Here is a 25,875-nt window from a genome sequence, read left to right on the forward strand (position 1 = left end):
TCTCCTCTTCATTTACAGAGGGCACTCTTGTAATGAGAATCTCATGATAAAATGCTCTCCTTCTCTGAAAAGCTCTCACAGCTTGATGATGCAGTTGTCACCATGGAGATTTCATTCCAATGAAAAAGAATGAATTCAGTGCCGTTCAGCTTCAGAAACGTGCAGCAGATACCTCCTGGTGCTGCTGGCTAAACCACCACCTGAGGAGAGAACTTGGATCGGAAAGTAGAATAGGAAGTACACCTATGCCAATGATAAATCTTATTTTTGTAGGTGACCGGATCTCTAGAAGTGTCATGTGCGTAACGGCAGATCATGTAAAAGGGCGTGAATAGCAGCCTCAGAGCCTGAGCCAGCCAGAAGAAAATAGATTGGCCTTAAATTAAGAGAAAATGTTAAGTGTAAAGCTCTGTGGATTTCTGTTGAGGCCTAATACTTTCACTTTAGAAATGAGATTTTTTTTCTACAGTCGCATAGTCTACAAAGGACAGAGCAGGCTGAGGTGCCTCTAACATGTACATATTAGAGAAAATAGAAACAGCCAGGATTTTTCTTCCTCCTGAAGGCCTTATGTTTGGACTTGTAGTTTCACGGTAATGGCCTAAAAAGTTATGACACCAATGCTGAAGGATAGATTTCCAATTTTTCTGAAACCACTGAATCTTTTTGAATGACTGATGCTTGCTTTACTGGTCTTTCTGCAGCATCGTCTGCTAAGGGACGATCTGTACAGTAAAGAATGCATTATGAAACTGAAAAAAGCATTCAGAAATACACTGTGAAAAGTAACTCTATATTGTCCAGGAGATAAATGTAATATTAAAGAAGGTTTTTTGATCCTGTAATTTTCTTAGGATTATGAATTTAAACAAAACTGTTCTGTCTTTTCCTGTGCAGTAAATTTGTGTGAATTTATAAGCTCTCAGGAAAATCCATAACTGTCAAAGGGCTGCCAGAGGTGGATGATGCTGAAGTAAGTTCAGGATCTAATCTGAGATGTTCCCCCAAGAAGAGATTGACAAGCAGTGGGGAAATTGATAGCAAAATAAAATAAAACAATAAAATACTTCAGAGGTGGCAATAGTTGGAAAAATGATTTGGTTGAGGAGGAAGATAGGGAGAAAACACACACATTTAAATCTTAAGCAGGAGCTTTGCCTTATTGAAAAAAAAAACCAACAGAAAACAAAACATAAAAGAACAGAATTATAATGAATTTCTTTTGAAGTAAAGGGTCTTGCTTAAGATTTAAGCATTGTGTCTGAGTGGACCAAAAGTGTCAGGAAGATGAACAAAAAATATCACCCCAAACCCTGTGTAATAAAATATAAAACTGTTCACCAGATCAATGAGTCAGAGTCCTGAAATCATGAGTCATTCAGACACTAAGGTTTTTCCAAAGATAATTTTTTTTAATGTCTTCATCACTGGAAGGGGAATGAAAATCAAACTGAGTCTCTGAAATGAGATTATTTCAGGTCCACAAAGGTGCTTTAAAATCTGTGTAGAACTTCCTAGCTGACTGACAACAGGAGGATATTTGCCACTGCCTCTCTGAATTCTCCCACGCTGGAATTTCTTTCCACGTGAGCTTTTTTCTCTGTCCCCCTCTGAGAATGTCTTGCTGCCCACATCTCATCTTATGTTCACTTTCCTTCCTTTCTGCCTTATGTTTTCCTTTTGCCATCCTTCGTTCATTTCTTTCCAGAAGACTCCTATACCCCCTTTCTGAGTTCTGCTTGTATCATTCTGAATCTTTTCTTTCTTGTTCTTTTCATTACTTTGTCCTTAATTTTCTTCCCAACCCTTCATCGACCATATTGCCTTAGGGCACCCCAGCTTGAGATTTTCTCATTGCTCATCCGAAACAGCTTTCAGAGTCTAATTAAGCTGTTGTTACAACAAGGAGACAAACACACAAAACACCCCCTTACCCCCTTGCCCTCCCAAAAGGCAACATATGAAAATCATAATAAAAGCATTAGAGTTACTAATGGTGGTGGTAGTATGCTGTTGCTTGTGCTGTGAGCTATTCGTGAATGCAGAGGAACTTTTGAGTATCGGATTCTTTTTTACTAAAAATTTTCACTTGGTATAAACTTGATACGTGGTCAACTTTAGAACAATAGGAAAGAATTCAAATGGCTGTGACAGAGAGGACACACGCAAAGAATTTTCTTCTATTTTTTTTGTGTGTGAATATTAAAACATGAATTCAAGAGGTCCCTGTCCTTGCTATATCCAAAATTCAGCAACTTTAAGAAGTGATTTCGTCTGTAGTTTTCATGCTTCTAGAAAATGGGTTGAATCCTTCCCTTTTCTCCTTCCCTCCTTCACCTCTTCTTCCTTTCCCTTGCTTCCCTTTCCCACTCATTTCCCTAAATTTCTCCATCCTCCTTTCCTTTTCTCTGTAATTCCTCCAAAGCACTGCTAACTGCTCTTTTTCTCCTGCAGTGTGAGACCAAAATCAGCTAAGTCCTCTACAAGCTGCTGTTCTTTACTCTTGGGTCATCTCTGCTCCAATACGTATAGCACGATTTCTTGCATCTTTCTGTAGATAGCAGAAAGAGGATTTTCACAATAACATTTCCAACTTCAAAGAGGTAAATATGAATACCTTAAATAGTTCAGGCTAATTAAAGGATAAAAAAATGTTCCGTAACAGCTAGAAGATTTCTCATTGGTTCCAAGTACTCTCCTGTTCTGGGGAAAGAGGGAAAAAAAAAAAAAAGAAGAAGAAAAAGTGCAGGAAAATTTAGAAAGGCCTGTATTGCCAATAGTGTGTTGCAATACAAGTGCTGAGCCCAGGCTATCTGATTCCTCTTGTCTCCTCTGGTTTTCTAGTGAAAGCACCAGATTAATGTCTGAGCTGCAAAATCATGTTGGATTCTTCCCACATTTACCCCCTGATAGGGCATACAGAATTCCTAAGTTTTAAGTTGTTTACTAGGACAAGAAAGATGGTGATTTGAGAGAGGGATCCAGGCTTCAGCCTGTAAAACTTTCTCAGGTAAGTGCAGTAATTAAAATTTCTTCTGCCTCCCTCCTGTTTTGCAGCTGGTGTGTACTGCTCAGCTAGTCTTTTTGATATGACTTGCATATTGCCCAATGCCTATTTTAGTGACCAGTATTCTTCGTGGCTGTTGACTTCTGTCTTGTCACTTGAGGGATTGTAGTGCCTGAGACTTCTTGTTCTCTGATATTTCACTGTTAGCAATGCTTTCTGCTAGAGAGATACCAGCAGGTTGTTTGTGTACAAGTGTCACTACACAGCACTAATAGTGTCAGGGAAACATCTGTTTTTCAGTTTCATTTTACTGAAGTTACATGTCTGACTGCTCCTGCACACTTTGTTTTCCTCACTGTGAGAATCATCCTGCTGGAATATGGAAGAAAAAAAAAATCTTTATGTGAAAGGAGAAGGATTATGTGACTTGGAAACAACAGAAATGTTTGGGAAGGCTTTTGTAATATGCTTCTTAAAACACTGGCTAATATGAAAGCTGATCACGTGCAACAGAGCACACTGACCTCTAGAGCACTGTCATGGTTCAAAACAGGTGATGCAAATCCTTGATCTTCTTAACTGTAACTTTTGAGGAACTGTGATTTTCAGAAGTGAAAACAGGTAATAAAAAGCAGGTCCTGCAGCTTACTTTGATGGCTGAGTGTGAATAGAAAGTACTTGCAGATTTCTGGTGAAAAAGCCTGAAGGTGTGTGCTTATGTATTTGTTTGGTATCTTCTGAAAAATCCCTGCAGTGTAACCTGCAAGGAGCTGGAAAGCAGAGCAGGCCAGAGATGTTGTGACAGAAAGGATAGAAAATGGCTGCAGATGAGGCAGCAGACAGTTATGTACAGGAATTTTAATTCCCAAATGAATAAAATATGTTGAGCCAAGAAGAATGATAAACTTTAAAAAGTAAAGTTTGAGTGCATCCTGAGAAAGACGGAGGTGGGCAAGAATGCCAGGGGGCCTCTATGGTTCAACAAGGAGCTCTTGGACTTGTTTGTGCGCAAAAAGAAATTCTGTAGGGAGTGGAAGCAGGAAGGGGCTACCTGGGAGGAATGCAAAAAAGTTGTCCAAGCATCCAGGGATCAGGTTAGGAAAGCTAAAACCCAGATAGAATTACATCTAGCCAGGCACATAAGGAGGATCAAAAAGAAATTCTACAGGAAATTCTACAATTACGAAAGGAAGACTAGGGGAGATATGGGCCCTCTGTGGAAGGAAACTGGAGACTTAGTCATAAGGGATACAGAGAAAGCTGAGATGCTCAGTGATTTATTTGCCTCTTTGCAAAGGCTCTAACCAAACCGCCCAGGTTGCAGAAAGCAAAAGTAAGAAGTGGGAGAAGGAAGTTTTGCCCTCTGTAAGTGAGATCAGGTTTGAGACTATCTGAAGAACCTTAAGGTGCGCAAGTCTGTGGGACCCAACAAGATTCATCCGTGGGTTCTGAGCGAACTGGTGGAAAAAGTTGCCAAGCTGCTGTTCATCATATTTGAAAGATCATGGCAGTCTGGTATAGTTCCCTCTGACTGGAAAAGGGGAAAATTTCTTTTCAATATGCCTCTGTGCCTGGCACAACCGCAGAGCAGATCCTCCTGAGGTCCCTACTAAGGCACATGGAAAATAAAGATGAAGTGACTGGTGGTAACCAACATGGCTTCACCAAGGGCAAATCATGCCTGACAAACTTAGTGGCCTTTTATAATAGAATTACAGAGTCAGCGCATAAAGGAAGAGTAACGATGTCATCTACCTGAACTTGACACTCCCACATGACATCCTAGTTGACAAATTGGAGAAGAATGGCTGTGGTGGATGAACCACTCACTGAATAAGGAATTGCCCGGATGGTTGCACTCAAAGAGTTGCAGTCAACAACACAATATCCGGGTGGAGACTAGTGATGATTAATGTTCCTTAGAGATTGGTGCTGGGTCCGTTGCTCTTTAACATCTTTGTAAGTGACATGGATAGAGATCGAGTGCACCCTCAGCGAGTCTGCAGACAAAACAGAGCTGAGTGGTGCAGTTGACACTTTAGAGGGAAGGGATGCCATCCAGAGGGACCTGGACAGGCTTGAGAGGTGGGCCCATGCCAACCTCATGAAGTTCAGAAAGGTCAAGTGCAAGGATTTGAAGCTGGATTGGGACAGTCACGAGCACAGATAAAGGCTGGGTAGAGAATGGCTTGAGAGCAGCCCTCAGGAGAAGGATTTGGGGTTGTTTGATGAAGGATTCAACATGAGCTGGCAATGGGCACTGGCAGCCCAGAAAGCCAACTGTGTCCTGGGTGGCATCAAGAGAAGCATGACCAGCAGGTTGAGGGAGGTGATTCTGCCCTTCTGCTCGTGAGATCTCACCTGGAGTATTACGTCCATTTCTGGGAACCCCAACAGAAGAGGGACCTTATAGTCCCTGCTAGCCTACTAGTACCTGAAGAGGGCTAGGGGGGGACTTTTTATAACTGTGTATAGTAGCAGGATAAGGGGAAACAGTTTTAAACTTGAAGTGGATAGATTTAGACTAGGTATTAGGACAACATTCTTTGTGAGGGTGGGGAGACGCTGGAACAGGTTGCCCAGAGAAGCTGTGGGTGCTCCCTCCCTGGAAGCATTCAAGGCCAGGCTGGATGGGGCTGTGAGCAACCTGGTCTGGAGGGAGATGTCCCTGCCTATAGCAGGGGTTGGAACTGAATGCTTTTAAGGGTCCCTTCCAACCTAAGCCATTCTATTATAAAATAAAACAAACAAGTATATTTAAGTATAAATTATTTTTCTGCTGAGCTAATTTTATTTTCTTAGTTGCATACGAATTGCACTGATTAAACCCTAGATGCTTTAAGTGTTAATCTGTGTAGATTTCAGTACATGCATTTTAATGTCTTCTTTTGACTTGAATGAAACCTTCTGAACAGAGTATTTTCTTTGTTTTTTTTTTTTAATCTGTACAATTTCCAAAAAGTATTTTTAATTCATGCTAAAATAGCTCAACATTGTGCTTTGGGCTACTTATTGTTTGTTAAGTTCTAATGCTCTGCTTAGTGTAAAAACAAATGTAAAGATCATTGCTCCCTAGAAGCGTGTCAAACTTAGTATGCAAACAGGAAATTGTAGGATTTTTATTGTCATTTTGAAAATTAGTGGCTTTGTGCATGTGGGAGAGGTGGTAATTTCAGAGGAACTTGATTGAAGGGAAGAGATGTTTGAAACTTGGTGGGTGTATGGGGTAGGAAGACAGGCAGGATATGTCTTGTGGACAAAAAAAAATGAAGATGGGAACTAAGTGAGTATATAAAAAGGTTGCTGAGGCTGATACACTAATAGAACAGAAACTGAGTAGGAACATGGGAAAAAGATCCATGAAATATTTACATATTTGATGTTAGTGTTCAAATACCATATGGTGTGTACAGAAGAATGTTGGTAGGGACAGGGCTGTGGTGGACCTGCATTTAAAATGATGTGCGCTGCTTAAGAACGGAACAATTTTGAGAATACTTTTCCCTCTTCTCTGGCATTTATTTCAGCTAGTTCTGCTCTTGATTTTCTCATTTTTCAGCTGCTATTTCTCTATTTCTCTATCGTTAAAATAGTTCTAATGACAAGTCTTACTCTGCTAGCAAGTCACAATATGTATTACTATTTTTCTTTGTTAAGATTTTCCTAGCATTCAGACTCATAGCTGCTGTAGATGCCAGAGCCTTCTGACATATGTCTGGGAAGCATGATGTGAATTTTATAGCCCCTCCATTACCCGTGGCTGGAGGTTGGGAAGTGGTGATGGTGTGTGTTTTGTTTTCATGCTAAAGTCTGCAGAAGCCTGTCTGGCCTCATTAGCTAATTCTTTCACTTCTGTTTTTGTAGGCTTCAAATACTGACTTTGTCTTTGCTTTCAATGAGGGGGGCGAACTGCTTCAGCTGGACTGTTCTCAGAAATTTTGACAATTTTGTAAATGCTTCATGTGTGAATTTCCTGTCTGTGTGCTCTTGACATGAAACTGAAATTTATCTGTTCAAACATTAGCGTACTATTTAATTGCAAAACATTATAACATCGCATCCATGTAAGCAAACATAACCTTTTAAAATTTTCTTGTAAAAGAGGAACAGTACGTAATACTGTTTGCAAAGTACATTTGGTTTTTTAAAAGTAGTCGGATGTCTAAGACATTTTTTAAATTCTTCAAAACTGTATCCCTGAGTCCATATTCAGATTAGTGGAAAGCTACTGATTATTCTTTTAAGAACAATAGTAAAATAGTCATATAAGTAGAAATATTAAACTTTTAAACACTACCTTGCAAAGTATTGTAAGAAAATCTCACGCAGGAACATAAAACTGCACCAACCTAACCCTGGTTATTCACATCTGGGAGCGGAAAAGGATGATCCTTTTACTCAATTCCAGCTCACCTGATTGTTCAGATTGGTGCCAACGAAGAAAAATTACACTGACTGCTGACAGAGATGAGGAATGTTTGATGGAGACTCAGTTCACCCATATGAGTTTCATTCCTTGTCAGCAAGATTTTGCAGAAATAATTGCATATTGCATCCAAAACCGTTACCTATATTCGTGGCTGTCAACGAGTAGAAATGCGGTCGCAAAAGCAAATCGATTATCCGCTAACAGCTGAATGGGACCTTATGCGTAATCAGAAGGCATTTACCTCATACCCCATTGATGCACCATGTAATAAATGTGACGTTAGGGCTTTTTGTCTTATCTCTCTCTTCCTGCATGTCCATAAAAGTGTTTCTCACTTGTAACAGATGGTCAGAGCACAGCTTTGAAATTTATCTGCAGATGAAGCCCTGTTGATTCCATTAAAAGTGAAGAGTTTTCATGCAGATGGAGACAAGGAGGGATTTATTGTTTTTACAACTCCAGTGATGAGATGTTTCATACAATGCCTTCCTTTCCTTTTTGCTTACAGGTGATGTGCCTTCAGGATTTCTTTGGTGATGATGACATTTTTATTGCATGTGGACCGGAAAAGTTCCGTTACCAGGATGATTTCTTGCTGGATGAAAGTGGTAAGAGGATGTATCTTAAAAACTTTTACAACCAGAGTAAAAGAGTGCTTTTTGTATCATGCTAACTAAGCCAAAATTGAATCACCTATTTTGATTTCGTAAAGATAATAAACATTTTTTTTCTTTGAATTCCAAATACTTGAAAATAAGAGGTAACTGAAAGCAACTTTAAAGCTACCAAAGCTGCTCATGCAACATAAAGGAAATACTAATTCCTGTACTAACTCCTATTTCACAAAGTCTTTCTCACTATTTTTATATTTACTGTACTTCGTCACAGTTGCTCAACTCACGGTTCTAATAATTGAGATTTAGGTAATGCTTCACAGGTAGTGTATGAAAGATAAATGTAATTAGCAAATGTAGATGAAGTCATCTGAGAAAATTCTGGGAATTCTGTGTTTCTCAGAGACTGGCTGTAAGAATGACTCATTTGATATACATAATCTTTTAAGTAAAATACACTTTATTTGCAGCTTTGTTATAAACACTATTCATAAGTTATGAATGGTAATAGTAAGAAAAGAAAATCTAAGCTTTTTGCATTTGAAAACAAACAGCTGCCATTTAACTTGAGTTTATTTTTTTGTATAGAACAAGACCCAGTAAAGGTTTTAATTTCCCTGTTCTTTCTCAGGCTTGAGAAAGTCTGTAATGAACTGTTACCAAATTCTCTCTCTCTTTTTTTTTTATGAAATATCAAAGGCTTCAAAGAAAAGTTGACTTGAATCAGAAAAAAGATTGTTACAACAGTAGCTGCTTCATAGCCATCCTGCCTCGAGGTGGAAGGCTACACGGTTTGGCTGCATCCAAACAAATGTTCTGTTAACTTGTGTAGGAGCGAAAGAAGCCAGCTTGTGCACACCTCGTGTTTGAGCATATAGTGCCTGAAAAAGCAGGTATCTTTGCTACTGAAGGGAAGGACATTTTTTATCAGTCACAGGCAGAAGCAGACACACGTCTCATATTTCTCTGGGTGAGTCCTAGAGAACTTTACAATAAAGACAAAACAAATAGTGCACCAGATTTGCTCTTTAAAATAATGAAATTGCTGTTTCTTCTAATGTAAGTAAATCAGAAAGTAGAAATGAAAGGATAACATCAGCTATCTTTAGGACAGGATTTAGAAATGTAAGGGGGACATACTTGTGTACTGGGGGTTTTCTAGGTGGGAATGTGGCCAGCACTGCAGTCTTTGCCTTACAGAAGTGGAGAGCTATGTATTAGACTACATGGTCTGGATTCAGTTGTATCTCCTACCTAAAAGATGGCACTTGTGACTGCCCAGTGTCTCCTCACTGCATCCTGTGGCAGCTTTTTGCAAAGCTGACTCAAGAAGTACTGATAACAGATTTGTCTGAATCAAGTAACTTGTTCTTTTTTGGAGGTACAGTGTCAAAGTACAGTCATATCCTGACTCTGCTTAGTCTTTGTTTCACATATCATTATCTCTTTCAGTAAGCAGTATCCTTTTCTGGAAAATTTCCGCTTAAACTCACATTATGCTGAACTGAAAGAAAAAAAAAATAGCTGAAAGTATTGACTGGAAATAGAACTTCAGCAACGTGTTCTGGTGTTTGCTTTTCTAGTGAACATCAACTGTTTTGAGCACTGGAGCTAAGAAGGAGAAGAAAATAAGACTGTTTCTGATTTCTTTGCAAAGTGCACATCATTGTTGCTCTGTGTTTTTGGGAAATTTTGGAATCAAGACAATTTGTTTAGGTTGCTTGCCACTAATAGCTGGTGTATCAACTCGTATGTATCTATTCAGTCTTCCCTGAGATAGGTGCAAGATTTGAAGAGAGAATAAAAAAAGCTACTGAATTCTTAGCTTGTTTTACTTGGCAAATGAAGACTGTGTGATCACAGTGCATGTATGTATGTTCCTCATACATAGTATGTATGTTAACCTGACAACACTGAAATTATTACTGAGTGCTGTCTGACTGCGTAGGACAGGGAAAGCCTCTCTGATTCTCTGAAATGCTCTTGTTTCTGTATCTGCATCCCTCCAGAGTTTACCATTTTCAGCTGGGTGATGACAATAACAGTTGTGGTGTTGCAGCATAAGGAGTAAGGAAAAGCAAAATTTGAAAGTGTAAAGAAAGGGACAGAAAATAAATAATCAAGGTGTTCTGGGCTCTTGGGTCAGAGGGAATTACTTTCATTCAGGAAGAATGCCCTATTTCTATAGTTTAGGTTCAGAGCTCCTGATAATAGTGGCGGGGTTTGTTGAAATTGGAAAATCAATCTGCCTACACTGGGATTAATCTTAGGTAAAACTAAGTAACTTACACCGAGAGAAGCAGCTGAGCCCATCCCAGCAGGTTCCTTGCTTGGTAAATAACATGTAGACCTATTGACACGGTAGGTGATAAATGTTTGATTGATTCAGTTGAAGGTAAGGGTTTAAAACAGTTTGAATGAATTATGCTCCAGAAATGTCTGGTTTGCTTTTGTAAATGGCATCTGCATGCCTGGTATGATTCTTATTATCTGCATTGTATTTCTTAAAAGTTGTGGAACCAGCTTTTAGAATTGTACTCCAACAGGAAGGAAAACAACAATGAACTCATCAGTCTGCATCATTCTTAGCCATCTTTCTATATCCTGCTTCCAGCACAAGACAGCACCTACTGAAAGTGACAGAATCGGGAATTCAGAAGAAGTAGCCTAGAAGTGAGTCAGTTGTTCTGTCTAGAGTGGAATTAACATGACCTGTTTCTTTTGTGATAGACACTTGTCAAGTGTGCCCCTTAAAATCTTCTGATAATGGGGATTCTGTAACCTCCGCAGAATTTCTGTTCCAGTATTGAACTCTCCTAGATTTTTTTCTCAGCTGTCTCACCAGAGATTTCCTTGCTCTAAAAGAAGCCCATTGCTGCTTCTCTTATCTGCTGTGAACAAGGAAAACAGATGATTGCTTTTTTCGTAGGAAATGTCTGTGGACTGTTATAAGCGCCATCAATTTTTTCTTCTTTAAGTTGAACAATTAGTTCTGCCTTTCATTGGTTTGAAACCTGTCCTTCTTCAGCATGCTCCTTCTTTATATCATCTCTCTTCTCTGTTTTATGTTTTTTTTTAGGAAGAGGCATTGCATATCTCTGGCAGTTAAGAAAAGTAAGTTAGAGATCCGTCAAAGAGCAAAATAAGCAGTCAGCACCATATATTACAGTTTCTCATCTCTTTCTTGATGTACAGATGGTTTTCGTATTAAGCACACTGCTTATCACATGAAGTACAGAATCAATAGACACCACCTCTGTCATAATTCCTAGCAGTCATCTCCACTTCTGACCTAATTGATAGATTGGATGATCGCATACACTTCCATGAAAAGAAGTACAGATAGGGCATGAAAATGCGTGAGAATGACCACAGCATTAAGAAGTAAATATTCCTTTTTTGTCAAGCAACCAGCGATGATTTTCTTTTCATAGGAAGGTTTTGTGGGAAGTGTAAGCACAGAAAAATTTTATTAATGAAGCACACCATTACATCAGCCAGCCTGTAAGGGAAAAAATTCCATGGTGTAGAATGTGGCAGCGACTGCTTCAGGCATTGTTAGCTTGCAGCTCTGGAAGCTTTCCCAGAAATCCTAGGCTTTCTTTAACTGGTGGTGGTTTAGTTTTCTAAGAAGAAAAGAAGTTAGAGGATGCTTTTCTATAACCCTCAGCTTCATGTTGTCAGAGATTAGGATTTAAGAACTATACTCAAGAAAATATTTGCAATCAGCTATTATTTAGGCACCTAAGTAGGATCTGGCAATGTAAGTAACCCAAGAGATTGCCCTAAATGAAAACATCTTGGTTTATACAGAGGTTTCTTTCATAGCACTATAAAAATGCAACAATTTTTGGCAATATCAAAATTAAATTTTAAAAAATGCTTTATTTTTATGTTTTGTTAATGTTGGCTGTGTGCCTTCTGCGACTTAAGATTGCAGTTTATCTCCTAAGTGTGACAGAATTCATCACCTTGGAGATGCATCATGCAAAAAAGCTTCAATCTAGACTGACCAAAGCCAGTATCTGCCTCCAAACAGAACGTAACCAACATAAAATGACTGGGTGTAGAAAAAGCTTCAGATCCCTTGTCAAGAACACATGTTACGTCTATGGAAACAATGACGAAAATGACTCTTTTCTAGGGGAAAATTAAGACTGGAATCTTTGAAACCTAATTTCACTCTGACTTTGCTGGCCTGTGTTCGTCCTCAGCTCAGCATATTGGTGCCAGCAGTTTTACTGCATCGTCTTGCCAGAAGCAGATGGCTTGCCAGGAAAATCTGAGTCCTGCGATGTCCGCACACGTGTGTGTGCTGGGAGGCATGCACACGCATCTCATTCAGTAACTGCGGTTAGGGTCAGGAGTATCATGTTTATCCCTGTTAATAACTGTCAGGTTTCTGTAACCTTCATTACTCTGTCCTTCCTAAAGGGGGGAGAAAGGGGAAATTGGTTGTAGGATTTATAGGACAAAGACTGATGTGTTAAGCAGCTTTTGGCTGGACTTAGGAAAGGAGGGTATGCTGGCTGACTTACTCTGCCCTCATCAAAAAGTCGTGCTTTGGCAATTGGAAAATAATGGTGGGTTCTAGGGACTTTGAGATACAACTTTGCTTTCAACAGAGGCATAAATATAAAGTGTTCCAGCACAGTGTGATATTTTCAAATGTCATCAACTGCTGGGCCTTAGAGACATACTCTGTGTATGAGGCAGAAACAAAGGCAGGAAGGGACTAGTCCTCTGGTTGTATATTCCACTTACGCTAATTGTTCAGAGCGGGCAGAGTGAAAACAGCTTGCTTTCCCGTGGATCTGCATCCAGTGCCTCCTTTACTCTCCTACTTCAAGATCCCCAGTGTCATCCCCCCACTATCATCACGTCTTAGCACAGTACCCTCAGCTCCTTCCCACTTGGTTTGTCCCTGCTTATCTTCATCCCCTCGCCCTTCTCACTGCAGGGACATTAATGGGGCATTCCTTTAATCCAGCAGGCTGACAGTTGTGAAGTTTTAACAAAACTGATAGAACTCTGCTGTCACTGAGATCACTGCAACTACTGCTATGTCGAACTCATAGAACTGTTGAATTGTAGAATGGCTTGGGTTGAAAAGGACCACAATGATCATCGAGTTTCAAGCCCCCCCTGCTATGTGCAGGGTCTCCAGCCACCAGACCAGGCTGCCCAGAGCCACATCCAGCCTGGCCTTGAATGCCTCCAGGGATGGAGCATCCACAGCCTCCTTGGGCAACCTGTTCCAGTGCGTCGCACCATCTGTGGGAAACTTCCTCCTAATACGCAACCTAAACTTCCCCTGGCTCAGTTCAAAACCATTCCTCCTTATCCTATCAGTATCCACCCTTGTAAACAGCTGATCCCCTTCCTGTGTATACACTCCCTTCAAGTACTGTAGGGCCACGATGAGGTCTCCCCGGAGCCTTCTCCAAGCTAAACAAGCCCAGTTCCCTCAACCCTTCCTCATAGGAGAGGTGCTCCAGCCCTCTGATCATCTTAGATCATCCTCTGGACCTGCTCCAAGAGCTCCATATCCTTCCTGTACTGGGGGCCCCTGGTAGATGGGGCCTCACAAGAGGACAATCACCTCCCTCTCCCTGCTGGCCACCCCTTTTTTAATACAGCCCTGAACACGTTTGATCTTCCAGGCTGCAAGCGCACACTGCTGGCTCATGTCCAGCTTCTCATCCTCCTGGACCCCCAAGTCCTTCTCTTCAGGGCTGCTCTCAAGGAGATCTTCCCCCAGTTTATATAAATACCTGGGATTGTCCCGACCCAAGTGCAGCACCCTGCACTTGGCCTTGTTGAAACTCATTAGGTTTTCATAGGCCCATTTTTCTATCCTGTCTAGGTCCCTCTGGATGGCTTCCCTTCCTTCCAATGTATCGACTGCACTGCTCAGCTTGCTGTCATCCACAAACTTGCTGAGGGTGCACTTGATGCCACCGTCTGTGTTGTTGATGACAATGTTGAAGAGCTGTTGAAGAGCACTGGTCCCTAGACCACCCCTGAGGGACACCGCTTGTGACCAGCCCGCACACTGACATAGAACCATTGATCACAACCCTAACTCTCTAGAAAGTGTCTGATGTTACTGAGTTGGTTGTGGAGAAATGCCAGGCTCTGTACAGACAGGCAGTGATCACAGTAGACTTGTTAGCCAGGGGAACCACGCTAGAATACAAATCTCCTGTATGCATTTTCCTGGTGAGTGGCTCAGATCTGGTTATGGGAAGTGCGTGGCCATATGGTTGTGTGAGCCTGACTTGTTTGTTTCTCTTGGGTTAAATTTACCTGCAGTTGCAACATTCCCTTAAAAACAGAATGCTAATGTGCAGTTAAATACCGAGAACCAGCTGTTAGCGTAATCGTGAGATAGTTGTTAGCATCACGTAGGGTTCCACTAAAGAAAATCTTTCATAATTCTTTTGTTGAATGAACTGTTCACATGGAAAATACATTCACAGAATGTTGCTCTTTTTTTCTGTTTTATTTTTTCCAACACAAGATTTCTTTTTTAACATACGACTTTTTTTTATAGACATGTTCTTGATTATGCAAGCTCATTTCTTTATGTGTTGTCTGCAAGCTTTGAATATTCTCTACTCTGTCTTACAGGTCTACTTATTTAGGTCATTGCTTCTCACCTTTCTGCCTTTGCATATCTTGGAGGGAAGGTTTGGTCTTTTAAACCATGCATCTTTGCCGCCCACTGACAGATTTGTAAACAGGAACAAAGACATCCCAGCTTTCAAGATTACATAAGTGCTTTTCAGTACAGGCTTACGCTGTGGTCTTTCTTTCTTCTTTCCCTACCTCCTCACCAGCCGTGTTTTTGCAGAGCTGTCATCTTTCAGCATTTTCTTATGAAAAAGTTGCCTGTGTGTATAACGAGGAAAAATCGTGATCGCTTGAAACAGTAGCTCATTGAAAGAGCCTGACTCTTGGAGCAGTTGAGTCTAGTTCACTCCCCTCACTGAACCAAATGTTCCTCAATATGTTTTTTGCAATATTGGCTTTCTCTGGCACCTGTTAAAAATAGCATGAATGAGACACCATCGGTAAATTAGAACTGATGGAAATTCCTGTTTCATTTGCATTAAGAAATTGGAGTGTGCATATCTTCATTTATCAAATACAATGTTTATTTTTAATATTAAAATATTACAAATTATGGACCCGAAAATACAAAGCTTTTCTCAGTAACAGATTTGTAATTAGATTGCATTTTTAGTGGGAAGATCATAGTATAAAATTTAAGCCTGTTTTAAGTAAAAGAAAAAAAATTTGATCTCAGTATTATCTAAATATATTTGAGATTTTACTCATCATAGGCGTTGTTAATAATAACAGAGTAGACAGAATGTGCTTATTTTTACTGATGTTTTATACTGTGATATTTTTACTTTTTCATTTTATTTTTTGTGTTATAATTTCTTGAACTGAATCTTCCTAGGGACTATTTAGATTAATCAGATTAGTTCAGATGAGATTTTTCTTACAACATATTTTAAGATAGTTTCCCAAAATGTAAATATTTCAGCTGTATATCCAAATACTAAGAGAGCTGTTCCAGTTTTTTTTTTCTTCCAGTTTTATAAAGCAGACTTGCAGTGCTGGGTGAGTAACATAGAAATTCAGTAGGCATAACAGGATAGATCTTCATATTATTTTGTTAGCATTTGAGCTTTTAATTTGACTGCATGATATCTCCATTTTCACGAAAGTAACTTTTTTTTTATTTTTTACAGCCTTTGGGCATAGTTCACAGATTTTAAAATGCTCCATTGAGTGTATCTTGAGAAGATGATAGCTTCCAAATATGTCATGGTGGTTTAACCATGTTGGTAGCTCAGCACCATGCAGCCATTTGCTCATTGCCCCCACAGTGCCATGGTGGAGAGAATTGGAAAGAAAGTAAAACTCGTGGGTTGAGATAAAGACAATTTAATAGGCCAGAACAGGAAGGAAAATAAGAATAATGATAAAAGAGTATGCAAAACAAGTGATGTGCAATGCAGTTGCTCACCACATGCTCCCTAGTGTCAAGCCAGCCTCCCCACTGGCTAACTCCCCCAGTGTTATCGCTCAGCATGATGCCATATGGTATGGGATATCTCTTTGGACAGTCTGTGACAACTCATCTGGTTGTCTCTTTCCAGCTTCTCGTGCATCCCCTGCTCCTCTCTGGCAGGGCAGCGTGAGGATCTGAAACATCCTTGACTTAATTCTGCAGTGTGTCATCAACGTTATTCTCATCCTAAATCCAAAACAAGATATTCAAAAGAAAATTAACTCTATTCCAGCTGAAACTAGAATATATTCCAGCTTCTTTTGAAAATGCTGTTTAAGAGAGATGTCTTATATTTTGCTTTTCCTGTTCCAGTAGATAGGGAAGCAACAGAAGATGGCTGTATGTAGTTCTTCCCTTCCCCAAGGTTGTTGACTTTAGTGACAAGCATAAAGGAGTTTAATTTCAGCATTGTTTAGGAATACCTTTCCTAGTTGCTTAGCTATGTACTTCTCATCTTGTTTTGGTGTAATGGAATATAAAGTACTAGTTATCTTGGCAAGTATGCTTTTATTTTTCACTGCTTGTGGGTCCTTTCCAGTGCAAGAAGCTATTAGAAACTGATCTGTTTCTGAAAAGATGTGCCCTGTAGTCCTGTTCTAGGAGATCCTTTGTATAAGCAGCATAGTTCTGTTTTCTCTAGTTATTATGAGTTTGTATGAGATATCTTTGTGATGGGCAGCAGTTCCTGCAGTATCAGTGCTTCATTATTCAGTCTGAGAACCTGACTGAAATGTGCCATCCACTGAACTGTCCTAGAATGTGCCCTGGAGAGATGCCTGTTTATTGGATAGTATTGATTGTGCCAGAGGGATTTTATATTGAGACTCTACTCACTGTTGATGAAGTTGGTCTGAGTTATTAAAATTTGGCAACTATAATTTTCTATTACTCATACTAGATACAGGCCCTATGCCCAGAGTGCTGTCCTGTCTTCACTTTTTTAATAAAGCCAGGAGTGTCCACAGCTCCTTTTGTACTGGCAAAACCTTTTGAAAAGAGATGATTTAAAATCTGTAGTTCATTAGCTTTGAGAAAGCAGAAGCCTTCAGAAGACATCTAAGGAAAATGTATTCATCCTTAATATTTAGTAGAAGATTTTTCTAAAAAAAATCATTTCAAACCCCAGTACAGCATCTAAAAGAGAATCAAAAACAACCTGGATGCATTTCAAAGTGGTAAAATTGGAAACAGCACATCAGTGGTAGGTATTCATATTTATATATGCATACATATGTGATAAGGTTCTGGATATGAGAACATCAGTCTATTCAAGTATTAAGAGTTTAACTAATGTAGTAGAAGGCCTCTGTATAATGCTGGTGTTGGTCTGCGTTGCCAAAATAATTTTTTACTAGATATACTCGAATACTGCCTCCATGCTGCTATTTTCAAAATGCAACCTACAGAAATTTCCCGTTTAAAAAACTCCAAGCGCTACCTTGACAGTTCAGGTTACTTCTGTGAACATCACCTTCGAATAAACTTTATTCTTAGCGTAGCTCGCTGCAGGAGGATTGTATGCTAATATTATGCATGAAGTAATATAAGGCTGACTAATCATTAGGAAGTCTTACGTTGCCATGGAACTGAAACCCGTAGGTGGTAGGTCATGGAGCTGCTTTTTGAATTCTTTTATTCTTCAGTCAGAGCTTTTTTAAAATTTTGTTCTGAAGGCATTATTACTCTTGGTTTTTTTTTCTTTTGGAAGACTGTCCTCTAGGGACTTAGAATGTATTGAAGGGAGCTAACCTAAGAGCTCTTTCTCTTAACTGAACGACCTGGGTCAAGAAAAGTTTTCTGAAGGTGGCTAATTATTACTATGTGGAGGGTGGTTAAAACACAAAAACTGGAATTGCTTTTTTTTCTTTTTTTCCTGTTACTTTGAAATAGGAAGGAGAAATTTTTCACTGTTAAGACTGTTGTGCAGAAAGGAGAAGGCAACTTACAGAACAAGGCTGCTTCTGATAAAGATGCAGTGTTAAGGAAGAAAAATTCCTGCAGGAGAGCAGTGAAGCTGTATTAAAAAATATTTCTATGACTTAGGGTGCTCTTTTTGTTTTAACAACCTCAACAGCCTGTAGAATAGGTGACATGAGAAACTGTAATAGAATAATTTTTTTAGTGATAGTTGCTGTTATTGCAGGGCTGGAAGGCAGCATATGTATTTTTCTGCTTAAAAAAAAAGATGGACTGGGGGAATACAGCCTAAGGAGCCTAGCTCTGGAATAAAATAAGTTGCCTGAAATGATCCATGAGCATTTAATAATGAGGACAAACCTACACAAATAAAACTGGATTTATTTTTTTTAAATCTCTTTGCAAAAGATAGTTCTTCTCATGGGAGTCTTTTGGGTTTGAGACTGGATGCAGACAGCTCCGTAGTCTTTACCAGAGGGAGAAATACTGATGTATTCTGAGATGCTTCATGTTTCATAGATGCAGATTAGAGACAAGTCCTGCTAATGCTGACTAGGAACATTTATTCTGCCCTATGAGGAAAGGCTGGGGGACCTGGGTCTGTTCAGCCTTGAGAAAAGAAGACTGAGAGGGCATCTCATTAATGTTTATAAGCGCCTTAAGCGTGGGAGTCGAAGAGACATGGCCAACCTCTTTTCAGCGGTGTGTGGTGATGGGACAAGGGGAAACTGCCATAAACCGGAGCATGGGAAGTTCCACACAAATGTAAGAACTTCACAGTGAGGGTGACGGAGCACTGGACAGGCTGCCCAGGGAGTTTGTGGAGACTCTTTCTCTGGAGATATTCAAGACCCACCTGGACGCCTACCTGTGCAGTCTGCTGTAGGGGGCCTGCTTTGCAGGGGGGTTGACTCAATGATCTCTGGAGGTCCCCTCCAGCCTCTACAGTTCTGTGATTCTGTAATTCCATTTGTCAGAACTTCATAGATCTGTACAGTGAACGTATAAACCACAATGTCTTTCTAGATTAAAGCTGTTTATAAAAAAAGATGTAGGGAACAGCTGTCCTGGAGCATTAGATATTGCGATCGTGTATCGATTTCATTTATGTTGAATAGAAAAGAAAATCGAACAATCCAGCAACTAAGGCCTTTTTTTAAAATGATTTAATGTGAGGATAGTGTAAAAAATCAAGAGGATTAATCAGTGAAGCTCATGGTGCTTTCAGAGACTGCGGACCTGCCCATACAGGAGATTTAGAATTGCTCTAAATTAGAGACTATCTTAGGTTTGTTCCTGTCTGTCTGGAGTGCAAAATCTGTTGTTAAGGATCCAGCTACAAATGGCAGAAAATAACGAGTCAGTAAATAAATCTGTTCCAAAATCTATGCTTGAGAATGTACACGTAATAATTCGTGCCCAAATTGTGCTGATTTTGATCTTGTGAAAGAAATAGAATTTGATAAAACTTTTTAGCCATGTGGGAGATTAAAAAACCAAGATGAACCGAAGGGATGATATAGTTAGGTAATGACGGTTCTGCTATTTCAATATTTTGGCTCTGTATTTGGGGGAAAAAAATGAATTACATCATTTGAGGAAAGCACCTGTCAAAGGAGAGTATTTGGAGAAAGGAAAATTGCACTCCCAGGAGAGAGTATAGAGCTTATGTCAGCTGCACAACATATTGTGCTGTGCAGGTAATACCTGTTAGTGCTGAAGACACAAAAAAATGATGTGCTGTTAAGATACCCAGTAACAGAATCTGAACGCTGTGTACCCTCCTTTGAAGCAAAATAAATTGATATTAATACAGATTGCCTGTCATCTCTTTACTAATCTAACTTCACATACTCAAGAAAAATAGAGTCTGTGCTTTCAGATAGTTTGTTCATAAAGTTGATGTCCTCACCTATATATTTTAGAGCATTCCTCTGAACAATGTCTGAAATACACTGTGATATACAAAATGAAAAATATTTTTGTAGCCAGTTTCCATCCCCACTGCATTTTCTGTCTGCAAATACTTAAAATTTCTCAGAAGAGAAAGACAACACTGGGACTTCACACACCTAAGTAAGTGTTACAGTGTTAGCAGATGTTTTTAGTAAAGCTCCATTTTCCAGCTATCCCTCTGCTAGCTCAGTGCCAGCACGATTAAACCTGTTTACTTTACTTTTATCTAAATAATCAGTACAAAATGTAATTGCCTGAACCAGCTAGCATTCAAGGAGAACCCATTAATATTAGGGGGAAAAGCTGCCTAGGGATGTTTGAATTAGAGCCAGTCCTGGAGTTGGTGTTGTTTCTGAACTTTGGAAGCTGATTTCTGGCTTTTCTGATGGTAGCCAAATCAATGTTGTGGTGAGTCCTGAAGGCAGCAGTGCCATCACGGAGGTACAGCAGACTGGAGTGTGGGTGGGCTGGCAGCTGTGTGTGCCCGGTGATGGCAGGCAGGCAGGCTTTGTTGTCCCTGTCACAGCACATGTCAGTGTGTGAAGCAGATGTGCGCAGGTGTGAATGCGCTTTTAGTGCCGGCATCTAAAAGCGGTTTGCTTTAAAGAGTGCAGTGCTTAATTGTTCTGAGCATCAGCATTTAATCTGTGAAAACAGAATGCTGAGAAGCTCTGCATTTAACTGAATCTCTAGTTTTGCCTTTTTTTTCTCTTGGCCGTTCGTAGACACCTTAGGCAACAGCTGATTTTTGTCTTATTTCACAGCTGAGTAATTTTAATGCATGAAAATTTGATTAAAACTTTCAAAACTGTAGGCATGCCTTTTGTTTTCTTATGGATATGCTAATAATGTTACTGTTTTAAATAGCTGTTAGGATACCAGGTGGTTTTATTCCTTCAGACCACATCACTTTATGGTATTATTGTTTAAAAATTACTGCCTAATAACTTGCAGTACTCTTATTGCAGGCAGATTTGAGGCAGTATTCTGAACTCCTTGAAGCACATTAAGTAAGTTTATTTAGTGCAAGAGAGAGAGAGTTTAACTTTCTTTAAAACCAAAACTGCTGCAGCGGACACTTATATAACATGTATATTAGTGGAGCAAAAATGTGGCTATTATAACACCTCTCCATTTTTCAGCAACGTTTTGAGAATTTCATGTCTTTTTCCCTACCTATTACAAGCAATCTACACTGCTTATGTGTTCCTACTAGCCAAAACCAAATTCAAACCAGTTACCCAGGTGTAATTTAGAATAATTGATTTATTTATATGAGTGTGTGATTGGGGTTGGTGAGTTGGACTTTTCATAGTGAAGATGAAGAAAATGGTGTGAAAAGAATCTGTACCTTTTTTTCTATCCCCTGTGATATAACACACTATTTTAAGTGGATTGGATGATGTTTACTTAAGAACAAGATGAGTGGAAAACCTGCAAGAAATGCAGGGTAAACATGAAATAGTTGTTTCATGGTGAGTACCATAGGTGCACAGGAAGATAGTTCTGAATATCCAACATTTTTTGACAGGGTTCCAGGGTGCCTGATATTCTTGCCATGTGCAGATCTATAATTAGTCTAAAACCCCATGCACTGATTGAGCTATGGTAGGTATCAAAATGAATGACTTCCTACTCAGTTAAAATAGTCTACTTCTCACTGGCACTAGGCCATATTTTTCGCCTCCAAAACAAGTGCTCTGATATTTTGCATACAGGAACGCAGGAGGCATGAAACTGAAGAGGTGAGAATTGAGAAGGTACATATGTCTGCACGCTTGTAAGCAAGGATGCATATACCTGAGCAGGAAAAGCACTCCTGATCGTCTCCCCGCTTCCTTGGTTTGTTTGCGGTACCTCTATCCACCATCTATGAAAAAAAACATCTAGACACTAAACCTTAAGTGTCATCTGTTAAAATTTAATTATCTAACTGCTAGGAAGAGGATACAAGATGTTCTCGTGTGTGCACTTGCTTACTTGTGCTGTCCCCATTGGCTGTCATGGGCAAGTCCCACGTCACTTTGTCACACAGCTAAGCCACCCTGGCTTACCTTCCTGAATCCACTTCAAGAGTGAAGGGGCCTTGAACTTTGGAAATGAAGATCCAGCCATAGGAAGCTTCAGACTTTCTCAAGTCACATTCATAAGCCAAAATACCTGTAGCTCCTTAATTGCACCGGTACTTCAGTTTTCTTCTTGTATGTATCTTTGTCTGTATTATCAATAAACCTGTAGTCATTCTACAGGCATTAACTATAAAATGATCATCTTCTGTTAGTACAGTGCCTGTTTTTTAGTGGTAGTGTCTAAGAGACAGACAGAATTCAGGGTTACTTTTACTTAATAAACTGATAAAACAATTTCTGTCATGCTATGTGAAGTAAATATTTTTCATTAAGTTCTTAAAAGTGTTTCTAGAATTCTGTGATCTTTATGTTTCTCTGTGAGTCAGACTGCTTTGTTAGCAGTTCTTTGTGAGTCTGTTTTCAATTTTAAGTAATTTCTGTTGCAAGAAACAAATTAAGTAGAAAACCGTAATTTGTGTACTTAAGAACGATGATCTTTCAAACTGTATAATCATGCCTTGTCCAGTAACAGTGTTACAACAGCATTTATTTAGATGTTCCTGCAGTCTAATGGGGCACTGGTATTTAAAAAAAAAACAAAAACAAAAAAGTGCAAAAATATGTTACAGATATTTTGAAGAAATGTGTGCTCAAGCATTGAGAAAACAAAATACCAAAGCCTAACAGCAATACTGTACTTTTATTTACACTTACTTCATAGCAATTGAATGTACAACTTACTCATCTTCCCATTTATGCCTGGAGTTTCTGGAGTTTAGGTCAGATTGAAAGATGTAGTTTGCATTTAGATTTTTGAGCTTCTGTGGCACTAGTAACATGTAGCCTTACCAGAGATAATACAGGTCTTGCTCCATTGCTCTTTGGTAACTGGTCTGAGGAGTGAAGAATCTTTGGAAAGGATCAAAGGCTTTGCCATTCAGTGATAGAGGTTAGAATTTTATAAAATGATTGAAGAGTTGGTGACGAGCAGATCCTTTATTACAGGAGCCACGGTTACTCAAGAGTTGCGTTGCTGAGGTTTTTATATGCTACTGTTTCTCTGGAATCCAAGACAATGCTAAAAAGTTCTCAGTTTCAAATGACTCAAGAATTTGTGAAGAATGTGCTTTTTTGTCATCTTAATCCTATTAATGCATACTCAGTTAAGCATAACCTTTACAACCCGAGTTTGATTCTAGATTAGGTCAAAGTGGTTCACTCTTGCAGAGATGGTGGTTTAGTTTTCTAGCTAAAATAAGAAGTTCCTTGATGCTATAGATTTTTGCTGTTTTATCCTGCTTTGTTTTGCAATCCCTGGATTTTTATTGCATTGGTCTGTAATACAATTTGTGCTGCGTTGTGATTTAACAGCTTTCATCTTTAGTGAAGTATGATATTGAGTACTTCCTCTTTCTGCTTTTATGGTGTTATTCTTTCTGACTCTAAATTTGATCCCAGTGCTCATTACGTATTTGAACTCCTTACAGATGACAGACGTACTGATAGAGACACAGGTCTAGAGAAAGAATTGCTTGTAATACTGAGGTTGTTCAGTGGGACTTCTTTGAGTTGTGTAATGTCAGGGAAGCTGGAGTATGTGAATATAGTACAGAACAGGAATCTTTGTGAGTTCAGGTGGGATGTTCAGACCATGACAAATCCTTAAGCCTGAAATTGCACCAGATTAATTCTTTCAAGACCTTCTAAATGAGACAACAGGATATGAAAGACCATAGAGAAACCTTGCAGATTATTGTTTGTCAGAGTCTCCTTCACACCATTATTTATTAAGAATGAATTCAGAATGAATTCATGGTGCTGGAAATAGATAGGTCTTGCTGAAACTGTAGACCCAATTAAGGACGTTTGGTTGTTATTTCCCTTAAAATTCCTTAGGACAAAAGTCCCATGTTTTTCTTTTGTTTGTCTGTGGCTAGCATTTTAGATTGCTGGAATCAATTACAGTGAACTAGTAAACATTTGGACAAATAAGTCAAATGTAATTCTTGGATACGTGTAATGTCCCATTACAGTATACAGTATACTGACATGGCAACTGTTCCTGCGCTGAGAACTGGGAGAAGGGAGAAAAAAGAGATCTTCATCCTAAAGCACAGCTTTTAAAAGTTTGATTTCATTCTTCGTATGGCAGGACTCACTTGCTATGCATTTATCATTTCAAGTAGTATTGCTGTCAGGTCTCCCACTCTGGATGTGTTTAAACCCCAGAATAGTTTGTGCATTAGAAGTGCCTAACTAGGCAGAATATGTGACCGTCACCATTGCAATTGCAGCTGAAGTTGGCCTAATTTTCTTTGGAGTTGCCTGTGATCTGCAAACCCAGTAATGAAGAAAGAAGAAATGGAATGAATTGTAACAGTAATATATGTCTCCTGGGTATTTCAAAGCCACAGAACTCTAATTAAAATCTCAGACTTAAATATCTGATCCTTGGGGGTATGAAACAGTGCATGGGTTAGCTAGAAGCTGTAACTTCACAGAGAAACAGTGGCAAAATAAAAACAAAATTGTCTGGGGCTGGTTAACTTGGATGCTAGTAGAATTTTTCTTTTTTAATAGGTTTGAAGACTCATTTATTTTTTCAACACTTGCATATATTATTTGTGCTATTTTCTTAGATACTTCAGCTGTAATATGCAAAGAGATTAATTAGCAAATGTGGTGCGGCAATTCCAAATGTGCTTTATGCACAGTTTTCAAGCTGACCCTTCTTTGGCTCACCTCTTCAGAGGGTAAAGCTTCCTATGGCTGTATCTTCATTTCCAAAGTTCACGGTCCCTTCACTCTTGAAGTGGATTCAGGAAGGTAAGCCAGGGTGGCTTATCTGTGTGACAAAGTGACGTGGGACTTGCCCATGACAGCCACATTGCCTAGGAATGCTAATGAGAAGCTGTTAAAGCATGCTGCTAAAGATATTTTGTACTTATATTTTCTAACGTGTCTTTTACCTTCCAGGTATCTCCAAATGAATCTGCTGGTGCTCTTGTTTTCCTCTAACTTCATGTTGTAACCAGCTGAGTGGCAGTGTGCCGTCTGTGATAGAGAAGACAAAAATAGAAACAGAGTGTGAAAATAGCTAAAATAGATTGTGATATACAGCAGATACAGTGTAAGGAAAGATCTAAAAGTTACCTTCTGGGCAGATGTGCGCGTGTGTGTTGCACACAAATGAGAACAAAACTGTAATGGCCAGTGTACAGATTCTGTCTTTCAGGGATTTTATTCCCACTTCCTCATTTCAGAGTTTCAGTTTTATTATGGTTTTTATCTCAGAATTAGTTTCTTTCATTATTGTTTGTTACCTGGTAAAATATTTCTATTTCATCTATATGGTATAAGCACACTTAAAAATGCATATAAACGTTTCTACCAAAGCCTCTTGTAATGATACTTGAAAATATTAGATTGATAAGAATTATTTTGAAAATTCAGAAGTTAAGGTGCTTTTGAAATACATTTTTCTTCACTGTGTTCTGCTTCCCTCATGGTTTCAGCGTGACTGCTTCTTCCTTCCTCTGATATTGCTAACAGCGCTGAAAGTGCAAGACGCCGAGCATCAAGCTCTGCTTTCCCTGCCTGCAGTATCAGTAGCCTCTGGCTATCAAGAAGGGTAACTGAAAAGATACGTTTCCCTCGTACATCTCTGGCTGAAAGATATTGAGTGCTGGTTGGGCAGCGTGCCACAGCACCCACGCATTCCATGGGTAGAAGCTGTAGAGGTGTGTTCTCCAGGGTGTAGGCAGGATCTTCATAAACCATCGCTGTAAGAACCG

General features: G+C 39.4%; 1 protein-coding gene across 3 annotated transcripts in view; it reads left to right on the forward strand.

The window, feature by feature from the left end:
• Positions 1-25,875, forward strand: part of DCLK1 (doublecortin like kinase 1) — a 229,801-nt gene that overhangs the window by 109,119 nt on the left and 94,807 nt on the right. For all 3 annotated transcript variants that reach the window (XM_042839229.1, XM_042839233.1, XM_042839231.1), the window contains exon 4: positions 7,945-8,044. In XM_042839229.1, the coding sequence (XP_042695163.1) occupies positions 7,945-8,044 (100 nt within the window). The remainder of the gene's footprint in view (positions 1-7,944; positions 8,045-25,875) is intronic.

This window comes from Centrocercus urophasianus, unplaced genomic scaffold (genome assembly GCF_019232065.1).
Source record: "Centrocercus urophasianus isolate 14NV4802_14NV808 unplaced genomic scaffold, USGS_Curo_1.0 seq_9, whole genome shotgun sequence".
Lineage (NCBI taxonomy): Eukaryota > Metazoa > Chordata > Aves > Galliformes > Phasianidae > Centrocercus > Centrocercus urophasianus.